Source organism: Leucoraja erinacea, chromosome 1, assembly GCF_028641065.1.
Source record: "Leucoraja erinacea ecotype New England chromosome 1, Leri_hhj_1, whole genome shotgun sequence".
Lineage (NCBI taxonomy): Eukaryota > Metazoa > Chordata > Chondrichthyes > Rajiformes > Rajidae > Leucoraja > Leucoraja erinaceus.
This window is the reverse complement of record NC_073377.1, coordinates 136,338,424-136,356,405: the sequence shown is the minus strand read 5'-3', so window position 1 is coordinate 136,356,405 and position 17,982 is coordinate 136,338,424. Positions and strand designations below refer to the sequence as shown.

Below are 17,982 nucleotides of genomic sequence, written 5' to 3'. Positions count from 1 at the left end.
ACAATCCATCTTGCATGGTTGTCATTTTGGTTGCCGAATTATAGGAAGGATGTCAACAAAATAGAGAAGTACAGACGCAGATTTACTACATGTTGCCTATGGGGTTCAGCAGCTAAGTTACTGAGGGCAGGTTTGAACAAAGTTGGGCTTTATTCTTTGGGATTGCAGAACAGTTGAAGGTCGGGGGGACTTGATATGAGGTCTTTAAAAATGATGAGAAGTGGTGGACGAGTTGACGTTGTCAAGCTCTTCCCACTGAGAGTTGTTGAAGATTCAAACAAAGGGGACCTTTCTTCGTTGACTTAAAGAAATTGTGAGCCTAACAGTGAGGGGGCGTTCTTTACTCAGAGAAGGTAACTGTTGTGGAATGAGCTTCCAGTGAAGGTGGTGATGGCCCTGTTCGATTTTCAAATCTTTTAAAAATAAGGGATAGTTATATGGACTGGAAAGGAATGGAGGGTTGTGGTTTGATGCGGATTTTGTTTTTGGAGTATGTGGGAAGTATACTAATTCATTTTAGGGTTTGTTCGATCACCAGTGCCCAAATGAATGGGTCAGCGCAGAGCATGATGGTGGTGGGGAGAGAATTTTATCAAGTGGTAGATCAGGATACCAAGTTCTAAAATTATGTTAACTGACAAACGTTTAACCTTAATCTAGAAATTGCTAGAAGATGTACCACCTGGAAGAGAGGAAGAAAGGAGGGGTGTAAAATGAAGTAAAAGTGTTTGTGTCGGCTGTGGTAACCCACCGCATCTGTACATTTGACAAGTAGATTCTCGTCTGTCAAATGCTTTGTGGAGTACCATCCTTAAAAGAGCAGTGCTAACGTAAAAACGTAAAGGAGCCTGGACTTGTAAAGGGAAAGAAAAATCATATTGGATCGGTGATGTAGATATCTTAAGACTTTATAAAGACATTTGGTTTATCTTGGATTAGTTAGAAAGGATTGTAATAAATCTTCCTAACTTAGATTACTAACCATCAATGATTAACATGATTCCAATGCATCAGCCCATTGTGTCCGAAGTGTTTTGATGCCATATTTATAGCTTATTGTTGGATGAGTCCTCTTGTTCCTTGCAAATTTAGAGCCAGTTTTCGGAGAATGGGCTGAAAGATTCAGCCCTTTCTTGTTGCTGATTCTGGTTTCCTTGCTTACACCCTTGTAGCTTCTCAAATTTCAAATAAGGTGTACATTGACCATCCTAGGGAATGCATTTGTCCCCATGACAGGGAGGGATGCGGACGATTGTTATCATGATGTAAGGTGGAATTCCATATAGGATAGGGTGGTTTCCCTAGGAAGGTTTTGGTATGCGAAGAATTTATAAACTAATGGAATTAAGTATTATTAAATTAGAGAATGTTAAAAATTGTACAAGGCATTGTTGTGAGCGAGGCAATTCTGGAGTGGGGTACAACTTATTGTTCGCCTCTTTATAGGAAGGATGTCCGTTTTTTAGAGAGAGTACAGAGGAGATTTACTGGAATGTTGCCTGGTTTCACAAGCTAAGTTACAGAGATCCGTGTCAACGTGTTAGGGCTTTAGTCCCTGGAGCCTCAGAAGGTTAAGGGGGGACTTGATAGAGGTACTTTAAAATGATGAGAGGGGTTGGACAGACGTTGATGTGGATAAAGCTTTGCCCATTGAGAATAGGGAAGTCAAAACAAGAGGACATGACTCAGAGATTAAGGGACAGAAGTTTAGGGGTAACATGAGGGGGGACTTCAACTTACGCAGAGTGGTGCGTTCCGGACTGTGGAGATTTATTTCCCGTGGAAGTCCCAAGGCACATTCGTTGGTATATATTTAAAATAAAATTGGATAGGAATATGGGGATGAGAAGGAATGGAGGGTTATGCATAGTATGAGTGCATCCTGCAGGTGGGGACTAAGGGGAAAAAAGTTGTTCGGCAAACCCGACTTGTAGGCCGAGATGGCCTGTTTCCGTTTCTGTAATTGTTAATGGTTTTATGGTTATAATGTGATGTTTTGAAAGTGGGGAGGAGACTAGAAAATTTGCGTATATATTAAAATGACGAGCACGCATCTCGCTCTCCATGGACAGTCACCAGTCTACCTGTATTGGGCATCTGCTAGCAGATGCAGCATACTAAGTAGCATTCTTATATTCGGTAGTCCACCATAGTTGTATAAGAATTGGGGTGCGCCAATCCGCCGCATTTCTTCGGGTACCTATATCGCTTTTTATGAATCCTATGTGTTCATAATCTGCAATGAAAGTTTTTTATCCGGGTCATCAAGGCATTGAAGAAAACTAATGGAATGTAGGCACGAAACCTCACAGGATGGCTGGAGTACCCAACACATAATGCACCTCGGCAGCCATTCATCTATGCTGGCCAGTTTATAGGGGTCTTTCTGTTGCGCTAGTACATGCTGTTTGGCCAGAAGTACTGGTTTCGCAGAGGTCTCGCATGATTTGTGGTTCGAGAGAAGACGATAATTATGATGAGGCTGGCAGCTTGTTGGCAACTGAGGCGTAGGGAGCTGGCGGGATATTAATCACGTCGGGGATGGCGCTGGCAGGCGAGCTGATCATATGCCAAAAGATTGAAAAGGACAAACAGGCCTGGATTCACTGGACAGTAAAGAGAGAAGGGGGGAGGAGTGATCTTATAGAAAAATTAAAATTATAAAAGGACGGCGACACGCTAGATGCAGGAAAAAGTTCCCAATGTGGGCAGGTTAAGAACCAGGGGCCACAGTCTTAAAATAAAGGGGAGGTCATGTAATAAGAGGGGAGGGAAAACTTTTCACCAGAGTTGTGAGATTTATGGAATTCACCGTGAAAACAGAGGGCAGTGGAGGCCAAATTCACTGGTGGATTTAAGAGAGAGTTAGATAGAGCATCGGAGCTAGTGGAGTAAGGGATATGGGGCGAATAGAGGGGCAGCGGAAAATGTTATGAATAATATCAGGGAGCGATTTGTGCGACCATGGATCACAGAAGTGAGAATATGCGAGACGGGAGGCTGGCTCGAAGGGCGAATGGCATCCTCTCAGTTGCAACCTTTATTTTGGAATGAATCTGCCAGATTAACAAGTGTGAGGATGGGTTCCTGAGAGTACGACGAGAACTTCGAAGTAATGCATGCATAGAGGAAGGGCAGAGTAGCAAAATCAAGGTCAATAACATGAACTGTACTTTGACAACTTTACAGATGGTAAAGAAAGGCCGTTATTAAAATCTGACAATGTGCACTGTAATCCCAAAGATTTAGGTTCTATTAAAATCTCAAATTGTGGAGCGCAGAGGTAAATAAATAAATATGGTCTTTTGTCCCAACGTATGGAGGGCACTTACATGGCTGAGGAAAGGTTTAGCGTGTATGGGGTAAACACAGGCAGGTGGGAACTAGCATGATGAGGGAGAAGGGCAATGGCATGGGCCGAAGGCGTTTCTGGTTGTTACCTATAAACCATTACCTTTTGAAAGAAATATTGGAGCAGGAAGAATTTGTTCCACTTACTTTGATGAATAATTTCTCCTCGACTGAAGCAAGAAAAGTTGTCAGTGGAATAAAGTGCACAAGCAAACCATGAAATCTTGCCCAATATATAAAAAGGCCATGAAGGACATGTCAGAAGTAATGGTAAAACGTACAGAAAACAAAATTTGAGAAAGCAATCATGGAGGAAGATGGGGGGCCACTCACAGTCATGCTGACACAGGAGGCGGAACACAAAATGCGGTTGAGTAAAGCGTAACACACAAATAGGATAGTAAAATGCAGTTGTGGCAGTGATGGTCCACAAACTCCAAGCACAGGAAGGTGGGAAATGCACAATACACAGAAGTGGAAAGGACAACCGGCGAGCAGAAGAGATTCACAAGAGGGATGATTACTGGCCTGGCCGGGGTTGAAAGTAGAGTATAGGGAGAGGGTCTGGGATGTAGGATGGAGAACGTGATGGAGTCTGGCAGCAGGCTTAGAAAAGGATGGTCACCGATCAAGAGGGAGGTGGGGTATAGGACAATAAATGAGATCGTTCCTAAAGTCTGGTACCCAGTCATGGAGGATGTATAAACCAGAGGAGAAAGGAACAAGAAGCACTACATGGGGAGTCAACCGTTTATGCGAATAAACCATTGTTAGAATGATGTCTCTACGATCTCGGGAGGTGAGCTCACTCGGAGGTAGTCGCGCAGAAACCCCGCAACCGAGACCAAGCGCAGGCTGGCGATCATTTTGTGAAACACCTCACACAATATCTGACCGTTATACGTGCAACTAGGGGGGCCGACCTCGGCAACAGCAAGAGTCAGAATGAGGGAAAGGGGGACGAATACCTTATGAAAAGCCGAGCGATTGAGGAGAACGGTATGATAGCGCCACCAACTGAATGCAATAGTATAAGAAGTGGCGGTGCGGCATGCGAAAGGGGCCGAGTTCCCGCCATGTGGCCCACAGTGTGAATGAGATGCAATAGCAGAAGCCTTGAGAAAAGGGTATTCTACTGCAGCAGCCAAGAGCGGATTTGACAAAGAAAGGTGTCGAAAGAACGCACAAGGCAATGCTGGACAAACAGAGATAAAGAAGAGGAGGGTGAGATTGGGTAGAACAGCAGAGTCTCTTGCCAAGAGTAGGGGAAAAGAGAGAGAACCAGCGGACCTAGGTTTAAGGTGAGAGGGCGGAAGATGTAATAGGAACCTGAGGAGTAACATTGTTACGCAGAGTGGAGATGGACGGAGTAGGCCGCGCGTACAACTGCAAGCTTTGTATGTATCTCAGCACACAGCGTGGTGAGGAGCGATTGAAAAACAAAAACAGGCCCATGGGCGCTTTTTCTGCCCCTAGGATCATCTCGCGTTTCTCGCCACACTCCAAAAGGGCGCTACATGTTGGCATAGGTAATATGGCTTGGTAAATGGAATAAAAATTGTCCCTAAGTGGGGGTGGGATAGATGTTAAAGTGCAGGCGATCGCTGGCGCAGGTACGCAAGGAACCCGACCTGATTACTCGAGCAGGATCTCTAAACTATAAAACAAATGAGAAACCTTTATTATCACAGCAGTGAGTAGGGTTGGTTTGGGGATGCACGGCGGGAATGGAGTCAAGGCAGGATTGATCATTCTATTGTTCAGAGAGTTGATAGAATGTAATGGAGAAAAGAGAATAAAGGCAGTGCTAGCAGGAACAATTAGGAGGGCGAGGACTAAGATACAAGGACCGAAGGCTGGGTAGGAAGAAAAAAAGAAGTACGTTGGGGAGTGCATGGGATTAGATTGTGAGGATTGTTGACGAGGAGTTCGGAGCATCCTGGTCCCAAAGTAGCAAAATGGAACACGACAACATAGGGAGCGGACTTCCCTCCACGAGAAGTTAAGCCAGTTGTAATAGCACACCCCAACACCACGCACCATGACAAGGTCATGTGTAGGCATCCGACTGGCGCAACTGACAGCAAGTTTGACAATCTGTAAATTACACCGAAGGAACGGAGAAGGGGTATATAGGATGTGGTTACAAAAATACACTACCATAACTAGATCGCTAGCGTACAATTTGTGTAAGTTTAGAGATACAAACGACAGAAAACAGGGCAGGTATTACAGATCACAAAAACACAGTGATCACCCACAGATACCCGTCAGCCAGACCTATCCCTAGCACACTGGAACAAATTTCTACAATCTTGTATCAAAGGAAATTAAACCGCCTACGTAACACCCACAACTTCGTTGGAGTGGAGGGGGGAAACTGACGGACGCACCAATGAACACCTAAGAAGAACCCACAGTGCACAGAGCAAGTACGGAAGAACGGCAAAACTCACTACAGACAGCACCAGGTAGCCGGATTGCCCAGTTCGAACCCGGGTTGCTCTGGGCAGCCTGTTGAAGGCAGACCAAAGTATAGCACAGCATGGCACCAACGGTGCAGCCCCAAATCTACGTGCAAAAATCAGGGATCTAAGAGATCTAGACTCTGTCACTGGGCAACTCCTGAACGCTTAGAACACGATGTGGTACTACAGATAGACAACACTCGGTGCGCCCATCCATTAACGATTTGCACAATATGCCCCCAGTGGCCTGTCCCCGTCTTGAAAATTGTCTGAAAGTGCAGATTGCCGTAACATATGTCCACACAATGTATTATAGGGTCATTTGAGTGGACATGTGCCCTTGGTCCAATCAGGTCCATGTCCGACCAGAGAGCTATCCAACTTCAGCCCCTACTTGACTCGTGTTCTTTTTTTTGGGACCGTTTTTTTGGTTTTTCCCATTCCAAAAGATGATGCACCTACATGGCGTAGTTGGCCAACCGTAGTTTTCTAATTGTGTTTTACACTAATGTCTTGATTTTTTTTCACTGTTGTGTAATAAGCTGCCACGTATTAAGGTGTCCATGAGTCTATGACTGGTCCGACATGCTATATATAATACATTGGTGAGCCCACCATTGGAGCATTATGCTCCGTTTCTGGGCACCATGTTATGAAGAAAGAGGGGCCGGTGGGACTAGTGTAGCATGTTGGTCGGGTCTTGTGGAAATGTTGGAGCTGAAGGGTATGTTTCAACGCTGTGGTAGACTCTGTGACGTCTTGTGCCATTTGTCCTGTAGTCTCACTGTTCCTTGTGGCCTCTGACAATAAATTTAGTGCACGTTTCGCCCAGGTCCTTTGAAATTAACACTACAAATCTCGCACCTATCTATAATTTTGGATGAATTGTTATAAAATCAATCGTCTTTCGATGGATAGGTAAACCGTTAGAGGGATTATGGAGCCAAAAGTGGGCAAAGAGACTAGGTTAGATGGGGCATATGATCGCAGAGGTTGGGGGCTTAAGGGCTGGTTACGTGCCGTTATGATCATCAGCTGTATTTCATTTTGTGCAATAGTACTATTTAACCATTTCTTCAAGTGTGTTATTGCTAGAACATAGAACAAGTACAACAAAGGAAACAGGCCCTCTCGACCCACATTGTCTGTGTTTCAACATGATGTCAAGATCACCCTCTTATCTACCCGCACTCATTATAGTCTTTAATTTAACTCTAAGAAATTGGCTTAGTCATGATAACTCCAGGGTGTCAAAACCATCCCACACAGCCCACAACCTGCCAAACGCTGATGATGTCGAACATAATATTTATGAAGATTTCTTCTGTCATTTTCTGAATAACAGACACAACTCTACGTGCTGGCTTTTCTCACTTTTCCACTTCTTTTAGTCTTACTTATATTTAATCTTTGTCTTTGGGACTGCATGCGATACAATTCCAAAGAAGGTGACTCGGACCCGAACACGACACCCAGTTCTTCTCTGCCCCACATCGCTCATTGTGTAGCCTACTACGCATTCACACTTTAATTGTCCCTGTATATTACCCCATCGCGTCGCGCATGGCTCTCGAAAAACGTTTTTTATTTCGTTTCCCGCAGTCTGCATTGCAATACTCTGATCTGTCGGTACACAACAACGATTGGTGTATACCAATACAGCAAAGACAGCCAACATCTCTGAGGGAAGGAAAGGAAACGTCACCCATTCAGATTCAGAGTCATGATATTCATCTTAATGTCTGTGCTCAGTGTTCAAAGTAACAGAGCCAACGAAGTCGATGTTAGCATCCCTGGAATGGAAGGAGCAGACATATGAAAACGATTTGATCATAGTATCAATAGTGTCAGGGTGTGCGGGAAGGTGGTGGGGTGGTGTTGGCAGTCACCAGAGGTTAACGGTGTTGAGTAGAAGTGACCAGCCGCAGGAAAGAAGCGTGTCCCCTCGTACTTGCTGGTTCGGCCACGGAGAGAACTGTACGGCCTCCGTGGATGGTAGGAGGGTAATAACAGTTACAGGTTGGGGGTGCTGAGCGCAGTAGGTGTGTTTCTATCTCAGAGATGATGGCCCTGTCCCTGCTGAGTCTACTCACAATCATTTGGTGTCTACCTTGAGGTTTTTAAACCAGAATCTCAGTTCATTCATACTCTATCATTAGGGGAGATTGTTAAGTTCGAGTAGGGGTAATGTTTTAAAGGAGGATGTGCGTGGCAAGTTTGTTTTACACACAGGTGGGTGCCTGGAAAAGTGACTTGCCAGGGGTGTTGGTGGTATGGAGGAAGATAATTGGCGGTTGGTGGAGATTTTCAATCCCGACTGCCCTATAGGTGATGACACAGGGGGGGTTCTAACCTAAGCTGGTTGTCCATAGGCCAATTGGCAGGGGCACCCGTTAGATTGTTGTGCAAGGCTTGCACACATCCACCCCGGTGCTATAAAAGCAAAGCGGGCAAGGATCGCTGGCAAGAGAACCGTGCTTACATCCCAGACGAAGACACAAATGAATTTGTCTAAGTCTAATTTGAACAAAAGACAGGTCAGATAGAGTTTGTTTTTCCACACCAGGAGGGTGGTAGGTGCATTGAACGAGCTGCCAGACGGAACTGTTGAGCCAGGACTATAACAACATTTAACTTATATTTGGACAGGTACATGGCTAGGAATGTGGACAGGTAAATGGATCTAGAGGGACATGTGCCAAATGCAAGTAAGTGGACTAGTGTAGATGGGACATGTTGGTCGGTGGTGGCCAAGTTGGGCCGAAGGGCCTGTTTCCACGCTGTTTCACTCTATGATTATTTAGAGTTTTAATTTAATTAGAGGCGTGTTGTAGGTAATGTTCACCTTTAAACTTTCAAAAACTTAAACATCAAACGTCACTCTTTCCAAAAAAGGCATACTGCAGGAATCCACAGTTTGAACCTTTTGATGAAGATTGGAGCCCATTTATCTTAAAATAAAAGCTGAGTCCGGGAGAGCCAGGCACAGGTCTGGTAGTCAGCTCCACTGTCCTGAAGTAGACATGGAGAAACATGGTCAAGTCTCAAAATCAATGAATGGAGGTCATCGGCAAAGACAGCAGGGAATCGAACCAGGCAGGGACCAAAGACAGCAGGGAATAGAAACCAGACAGCAGGGAATAGAACCAGGAGGGAATAGAACAGCAGGGAATAGAACCAAAGGACAGCAGGAATAGAACCAAAGACAGCAGCGGAATAGGACAAGGACAGCAGGGAATAGAACAAAGAACAGCAGGGAATTGGACCACCAGGGACAACAGAACAGGGAATGAACCAAAGACAGCAGGAATAGGACCAGAGGAGAAACCAAAGGAGCAGGGATTTTTAGAACCAAAGACCAGACAGGGAATAGAACCAAAGAAGACCAGGGAAGAGGACAAGGACAGCGGGAATCGAACCAAAGACAGCAGGGAATAGGAGAACCAAAGCAGGGAATAGAACCAAAGTGATTTCAAAACTCGGCTTCGCCTAGTCCGACCAGTCGTGAATTCGTTACCCTCCTCCACCAAGTTTAATCCTGACAATACCACTGAAAATCATTGCTGCCACGAGTGTGTCATTGTCAATGTAACGACAATGGGAGCAATAAGCTCTTACTTGGTGCAGTGGTAGAGTCTGCTGCACCTACAGTTGACTCAGCTTAAATCCTAACTACACGTGCGTCTGTGCGGAATTTGTCCTTCTTCCTGTGACCGCGTGGATTTTTATTCCGGTGCGCTCCGGTTTCCGTACTACATTCCAAAACCATAGACGGTTGCAGGTTAATTGGCCTTGGTGTAAAATTGTAAATTTTCTCTAGTGTGTAGGATACTGCGACGTGTAGGGTGGATCACTGGTTCGGTGTGACCTTGGTGGGCCTGTTTCTGTGCAGAACCTCTAAAGCGACCTCTGACAGCCAACACGCACCCACAAACACAGATAAATGGAGGACACCAGGAATGCAGATTCTGGAATCTGAGACAAAGCACAAAGTGCTGATGAACTTAGCGGGTCCTGACAAGATGAAGAGGGTCCTGACCCAAAACACGGTATGTCCATCCCACCCAGTGCTGCTGACCTGTCGAGTTCCTCCAGCACTTTCTGTTTAAGGCACAGATAAATATGCCACTGATTCACAGAGAAGATTTTTCAAAGATCGGCCGATTTTGTAGGATTCACAATTTAAGTAAACTGTGGAAGCTTTTAAAGGGGAGTTGTGGTCACAACTGTTGCAGTCAAAAAGTTTAGTGAAAACTGGCGTGCTTGAAAGGGTGATGATATGACCAAACCATATTAAAAGGTATAGGTAAGAATACTCACAGCATGCTGGTTTAAATTGAATGTAGACACAAAATGATGCTGGAGTAACTCAACGGAACAGGCAATATCTCTGGACGAGGAAGGACAGGAATGGGTGACATTCGGGTCAAGCAAGACTCTTTTTTCTACACGGAAGACAACAGGCACTGTTGAAACCTAAATGCCGGAGTATTTAACTGGGCTGGGCATTCAACAAGAACATTAAACAAAAGTACTGCAAGCCCTTGTTGACATCCTAGGTTCCAACTGTTGGGAAAGAAGACGTCAGCATTACAGTCCAGAGTTTGATTCGGGAAGTGCTTCTTTCCTCTTAAAGGCAAATGAATTAAATGTCATTAAAGGTGGGTACGAATTAGGTATATTTCAAATTAGTTTTAGTTTAGTGGATTACAGGGCGCAGGCCCTTCGGCCCGCCCAACGTGTCAGCCCTTGATCCATATTCGTAATGGGCGGTGCAGGCTCGAAGGCCAAATGGCGCCTACTCCTGCACCTATTTTTCTATGTATCTATGTGTCCACACCGATAAGGCGATCCCGCACATAACAGCTATCCTCCACTAGGAATTTAAAAAAAAAACATTTATACCAAGTGACTCTGCAACCTGTGGAGTGTGTGAGGAAACCAAAGTTCGCAGAAGGAAAACCCACAGGGTCACACGAGGAGGAACCGTACATTTAAACTCTGACCACAAGCACAGCACGCCCTAGCCAGCGATCGACCCCTCTGGGTCTCTGGCTCTGTGAGGGCAGCAACTCTACCGAGACCGTGCCGGTTTTACTCAAGAGAAGAGATTACATTGTGTGGAAAAGAATTGACAGATCATGGGCCGCACCTTACACACGTTTTTCCCTGTTGCAGGCCCGCGGGGCAAATAGTGTCAGATTTTTAGGTTGCCAAATGGATAGTTTAGTGTGGTCATTAACGATGGCTTCCAATTAGCGTTCTTGACACCGATAATGTGCTCGCGTCCCTATCGGAGATAGTGCGTAGTTACCAGTCAGGAATTATGCTCAATGAAGCATTCACATTATATTTCGGCTTCAAATTAAAGAGTCACAACTAAACCTATTCACAAATCAAGACATGCTATATACCACAATGTCCATGCAGCCAAATATACTTACAGGTATCTCAACTCTTCGACACATTGCAATGATGGCAATTTCTATGATTACTTTCCAATCCAAACAAAATTGTGACTTGGATTATTCAGGCGCCATGATCAACCTCAGTGTGATCCAAGCGCAGGCTCTGGCGATCGATTCGAATCAAACCTCCATCTCGAGAGTCGCAATCAACACAACATGAGCTCCAGACACCAGGTGGTAACACATTTCCATACTCCCCTTCCCCATTCCAACTACGACCTTCAGTCCTTGGGCCTCCTCCATGGACCAAGAGTGAGGCACCACCGCATATTGGAAGGGCAGCATTCATATTTCATTGGGTAGTTACACCCAGCGGCCCCATATGAACATGCGTTCTTCTCTAATTTGAGGTAGTCCTTGCTCCCTTCTCCCTCCTGCCCCCCAATTCCCAGCTCTCACCACAAAGCTACCGTTCCGCCTCTGCCATCTTTATCTGTTTTGCCCACCCCACGACCCCCCCATTTCATCAATCTAAAGAAAGGGTCTCTAATTTCGTATTATTCTTTCCACGTCCTACAAAAAATGTGGTTGGATTATTCGGCGATTTAGGATAATGTCAAAATAATCCTAAACCACCTTAATAACATATATGCTGAACCTATGCACCATACAGATGATTGCAAGCATGTTTTTGTGAAGGCCCCCGAAAATTATCGACTCTCCACTCCTAGATCCCTCGTCCCCCCCATGGCCTAGAATGTGGGTCGTTATTGATATTGGTACATAAAACAATCGCGCTTCCCACATTAATTTATCACGAATCAAAATAATGCAGGTTGCAAGGAATGCTGTCTCTTAATCCATTTTTTGCATTTTTACTGATAACCATCACGGGGTTTAACAACTGACTATATTGATCTGCCTATCAAGTTTAAGCATTACAATTCTACTAACAAGAGGATGGCCCTATACACCGGAAATAAAGGCAGCAAAGTTTCTTGTGGTAATATGTTTAAAGGTGTCAACTTAACGCCACATTACCGGAACTATGTTCACATTCTAGAGGCTATGTGTTGTGAACAGCAATGCACCTCTTGAGACCACAGTTTCCAAAGTACGAAATGTAAAATATAATTGTTGATAAACGCTTTTTTCCATAATTCACCACTTCAGGAATTAAACATTCCAAAATTTCAACCCTGAAACTATCCTGACAAAATTTTGATGTAGAGGAGGACGACCGTCAGAATGTAAAACACGGGAAAACCTGGAGGCCCCGGGAACGTTGGAGAGCGGGCCCGGGACCGTGGAGAAAAGGGGGGCCGGGAAGTGTGGCACCGTGAGGGTCAGAGCGTGAGTACTTAAATGCGGGCGCGGGGCTTTATTTCACAGAGGCCACGGGACCACCGCGCGAGTGGGGAGGAGGGTCAGGGAGGTGAGTACTTAAAATTGGCGAGAGGGCTCGGTTTATTTCACAGAGGCAGGGGAAACGTTGGCGGAGAAGTGGAGGAGGTCAGGGCTTACCAAAATTCGTAAGCTCCACACTCCATAGGGCAGGGTTATGGTGGAAAAGACACTGATTGGTGGAAGCAGGCCTAGAGGAGCCGCCTGATTGGGTGCAACATCAGGGGTTAGCATTTGTGCTTTGTGGTTAAAAGGGGTTGACAGTGCTTTAGTACAAGGTACAGTGAGCGAAGGGTTACAGTGGGCGTAAGGTACAGTGCTTTAGTAACTGTGCAGTGCTTAGTCAAGGTACAGTGAGCCAAGGGTGCAGTGGGATAAAGGTACAGTGCTTTTTGTTTATATAATAAGGGCAGTTAAAGGTCAAGAGGGAGCAGCTGTTGTTGAGTCATGATATCTGATGATTTCTACCAGCGGTTCTATGTGTATTATATACTGGACTCGGATCCAAGGGTAAGGCGGGTTGAGAAGGCCAGTCAGAGCAGTGTACCGGTCTGGATGTCAGAGTGTGGGAGTCATGGTGCCTCGCTGGATGGGGCCCCAGAGGAGCCACATCTCACACCAGGTGCAGCGACGAAGATGGGGATCTAAGGACCGTACAGTTAGGTCATGGGCAGCAGCCTCAATGAACCTCTGTATGATTCAGGGAGTGAGGAGGTCATAGAGGGGAGGTAGGGATGGTGGTCATCCCAACAACCACGGTGAGAGAGAGAGAGAGACAGGGGTAACGCTAAGGAAGGGCAAGGGGCAGAGGCAGGACAAAGTCAGTACTCCAATGTCGGGTACACCTTGCAAAGAAGTACTACTGGTTTTGAGTACAGATGGGTGGTTGAGACAGCCTACAAGGGGGGTAGCGACAGCGAACGGGCCGCCAGCACAGCGGACCGGCACTGTGGCTCGGAAGAAGTAGGCGACCAAAAGAAGAGGGCAATAGTAATTGGGGACTCTATTTTTAGGAGGTCGGATAGGCGAATTCTGTGGACACCGTCGGGGAGGCCGAGGATGGTCGGTTCTTGCCATCAATGGTGCCCAGGTCTCGGACGTGTTCAACGCCTTCCAAGATATAATGAAATCAGAGGGAGCGGAGGAATGAGGTTGTGGCACCAGATAGGTAACCAATGACATAGGTAAAAAAAGGGAAGAGGTCCTGAAGGGAGAGATTTAGGGGAGGTGGGAGGAGAGTTAAGAAAAGGAGCAAAAAGATAACAATCTCAGGATTACTGCCTGTGCCACGCGACAGTGATAGTAGGAATGGGAGCGAGGTGGAGGATAAATGCGTGGCTGAAAGACTGATGCAGAGGGCAAGGATTCAGGTTTCTGGATCATTGGGACTTCTTTGTGGGGAAGGTGGTTGTATCTTGTACCAGCAAGATGTTGCTGCACTGAACACGAGGGGGACCAATATCTCTGGCTGGGAAAATGGAAAAGGTACTGGGGAGACTGTAAATTAGAAGTGGGGCGAGCGAGGGACTCAATAGAGTAAAGCTAGTAGACAGAATGGGGAGGCAGAAGGCAGAAAAGGGCACGCACGGCGGACACAAGAGGAGGAAAGAAAAAAAAGGAAATAAACAGAGACACTAAGAGACTTAAATTCTTAAATGTGCATATTTTATGTAGAGAGCATTGTAAGAAAGGTGGATGAGCTTAGAGTCTGGGATAGCCAACTGGAAGTATGATGCTTGTGGCGATACATGAAACATTGTGGCCAGGTATGCTGTGATGGAAACAAGATATTCAGGATTTAGTTGCTTCAGGTGTGAAGAATTGAGGGGCCAAAAGGTGGAGATGTTGCATTGCTAGTAGGGAAGATATTACAGCCTGCTTTAACCATTTTTAAATATAAAATTATAACAATTACAGCCCGTGCAAAAAGGCCATCCGCCTACAGTCCGGGGAACAATGGTTTTTCCATTTCCGGTCCCCCTGACTAGACCACTCTATCCCATAACATCCCAGTCCCTTATCATTGCCAATGACTTCAATTATTTTTTAAATGATAACCAATGAAACACCTGCCTCCATAATGCTTATGGAAGTCATTCCCCACACCGCTACCATTCTTGAGGTAAAGAAGTTCCCCCTCATATCCACCCTAAAAATTCTGTCCCTTAGTTCTGAAGTCAGTGCTTTGGCAGGATAGAATTGAGGGCCTCATCTAGGGAGTATTGGCGGTGTACATGAGAAGGGGGAAAAGGTTTTGTGGCAACGTTATAGGGGTTATATTATAGACGCCAAATGCGGGAACGAGCTATGGAGTGACATAATACTGTAATGGATTTTTGATAGCAGATAGATGTAGTAAGGGCTTCCTAAGCCCCCTTTTTGTGCTGGTGTGATTGTGGGGAGATTAGAATATTTCACACATAGATGTAGGATAACAATCGTAACGGGCTGGATGGTTGGCGTTTGTTAACAATGTGTGCAGTTGATAGGGTTTTCGCCCATACACCATATAATTAATACAACTTAATAATCACTTATATATTTACATAGCTTACCTTTGCAACAAAACAGTATTTGAAACCAAAGTCGCCCTGTCAATCAGAGATTATTAAATTAATTGAAAAGATCAATGCAATAAATCCCATACACCAATCAAAATTAAAGCTTAGGTGAAAAAATGAGAATCCAAAGAAAAATCATGATCACATGAAACAGACATATAGAAATACAAATGAATACGCTTCACACCCACAGCAGACTTTCACTGTGAGGGAAGGACCAACAAATCATCTCCAGTTCTCTTTAATCTACTTAGCACACCACAGCATTGGTCGGCCGGCCTAATCTGGCATATCAGCCCAACGCCCCACGTGTATTCACGACCTCTTGCAGTGAAGTCTGGATCATATTGGCCGCGTCGGTGACCTACATACTACTATAAGTTATGCGGACAGGAATGGGAAACCCAACCCCACCCTCCTCCCCTGCATGTCGGAGCGCACACATGGCCGCTTACCCACCGTAAGATCTGCACGACCAAAGTTCACAGGATTCCGCGCCTCTGTCGTTTTGCCCCTCACGAACCCCCGAAAATGGACGATTCGGATCCCACGGTCCGAGGTGCCGCTAAACTAGGTCACCAGTGCCAAGGGATTACAGCAAGGCGACTACGTAGGAGCGCCCGCTCCTGTAGATGTACAGCATTACACCGCGTACGATTAGGCTGCAGTGCCCCGGCAGGAAACGACAGCTACACGCGCATTGTCCAGTTAGAAGGACGCACAGAGATGCGACGAAGATGCGGTTAGTGAGAAAAACCGAACTTCCGGACAAGGTCAGGACTGGGGTTAAAATAGTTCCCCCTTCACCCAACACACACCACCAGAAATAAGACTCTCCATACTCCCTGATTCTTATGTGACGGACCTAAAAATAAAAATTAAATAAGGGGAATAACTGGAGGACAGCCAGGAGGACGGCTAACAAGGGCGCATACACCGCGTCGTCTCGCCATCTTGAATAGAGGAGTCCCTACTAGAGGAGGGGTCCCCCAGCTGCTGACTTCCTGTGGGAATGTAGTGGGACAGGGGGCGGAGTATTTACGTGCGGGATTGAACCTTCGGTGTTATGGATCACAATACCATTGTGCAATCATTATGGAGAGGGTTCAGATAACAGGGACTGGTTATGAAGATGTTTGCTTGTGAGAAAGAAAGGCTAAACTTTGATGAGATGCGGATGATTTAACAGGAGTTGAACCGGACATATCTTGTGTATGTTTCTTACGGGTGCCACCGATGTTGTTGTAGTAAGTAGAAATGGAAAGGCGACATTTCAAAGGTTCGGACAATGTTTCACGATCCCTGTGTACCAGACATCTTTATGTTCCTGTTCGGTGAAAGGATCACAGTAAAATTGAAAGAGCCGCGTTTTCAAGGTGAAATTGAACAATTGGCTTGGAAAACGAGATGAGCTACAAGAATATAGGCAGAATGCAAAGTAAATGAGTTGTAATGAGGGTTCTAGTTATTATAAGTACTGTGTTCTTACATTATTATAATGCATATGCTTAAGAACCACCCGGCAACATTAGAATTAAAAGCTAAAAGAACGATATGATTTAGGTTTGTTGGTGCAAGGTAGGTGCAGTAAATCACAAAGGGTTTCTACGCGATATTAATGCAAAAGGTAACAAGGGCTAGGGTTGTTGAAAGTGCGTTGGTTGAGAGGCAGCGCTTAGGATCTGCCCAGGTTCAGGGACCAGTCCCTAAGGGGTGCCCGAGTTGGTGCTGGGAAGGAGGAGACGGAGACGCCTCTGCTCGCCTGCTTGTCTGCTGGCGGCGGCCGGCTCCTTCGCTCCACCCCCCCTCATCACTTATTAACTGTAGAATATTTAATCATGCATATCAGATTCCGGCTTAGCCGAAACAGGATTACGGAATCGTATCAAATATGGTAGGGGGGACGGCGGGGGGGGGGGGGGGGGGGAGGGAGGGAGGGCGGAAGAGGAAAACCACAAAAAATTTTGTTGGCGGTCCGCACGCGCGTATGCGCACACAATACACGCGCCCCTGCCGTCTTCAGGCGAGAGGGCTTCGGAGGTTCAATGTGGATCTTCTCCTTTTTTGTGCTAAAGAGCTTCACAACCTGTGCCTCCCCTTGCTCTGCCGGGTTAACATTACCAGACGGCCAGGACACTACGCGGCTGCCTCCGCGCTGGCATATTCCACAAGTCGAAGCACGGGCTGTAAGGTTAACAAGCGGGAGAGGCAGAGTTGATGCTGGGTTTTTGCTGCTTTCTATGATGTCTGGCAGGGGCCTGGGGGTACAGATTTTCCGACATTACGTAGGACCCTTCGAAAAATGGCCAACAGTTCCTTTTCTTTTTGGGTGTGTTGGTGCGTGGCACATTGCTTGCGTTGTGGGAACGACCGCTCTTCAGTAATCAGCGATAACGAAGATCGGGAAGACCTTTCTTGCTCATTAGATCTGGTTATTGCAGGTTATTGAAGATGCGAACGTTCGCCCTAATCAACACAGCAACGCTCCGATGGCTCATGTCCCCACAACCCTGTATACATCCCTTACACCTCACGTCTCTCCCTCCCAATGTGATCGTCTGAAAAATTCATCAATGTCCGCACCCATTAGCCTGCTGACAGACGTCTCTCTCGTCCAATCGGCATGCCCCGCCCATCAGAATATCCCCACCCCACACTGTCTTGTGAAAGAAGCAATTCACCGGGTTTTAAAACTCGGATACAAAAAATGGGGGGTTCCCCGGGGTTTATTTGGGTACCCTACTCTCAAACAGGGGCGGGGTTGCCCCCCCGGGATTTCTGCCCATGGCC

General features: G+C 46.0%; 1 protein-coding gene across 1 annotated transcript in view; it reads right to left on the bottom strand.

The window, feature by feature from the left end:
• Positions 1-17,982, bottom strand: part of manba (mannosidase, beta A, lysosomal) — a 78,616-nt gene that overhangs the window by 35,319 nt on the left and 25,315 nt on the right. Inside the window, 6 exon segments of the mRNA XM_055634789.1 lie at positions 3,455-3,521; positions 5,808-5,922; positions 12,752-12,835; positions 15,187-15,222; positions 15,652-15,762; positions 17,195-17,376. Coding sequence (XP_055490764.1) covers positions 3,455-3,521; positions 5,808-5,922; positions 12,752-12,835; positions 15,187-15,222; positions 15,652-15,762; positions 17,195-17,376 — 595 coding nt within the window.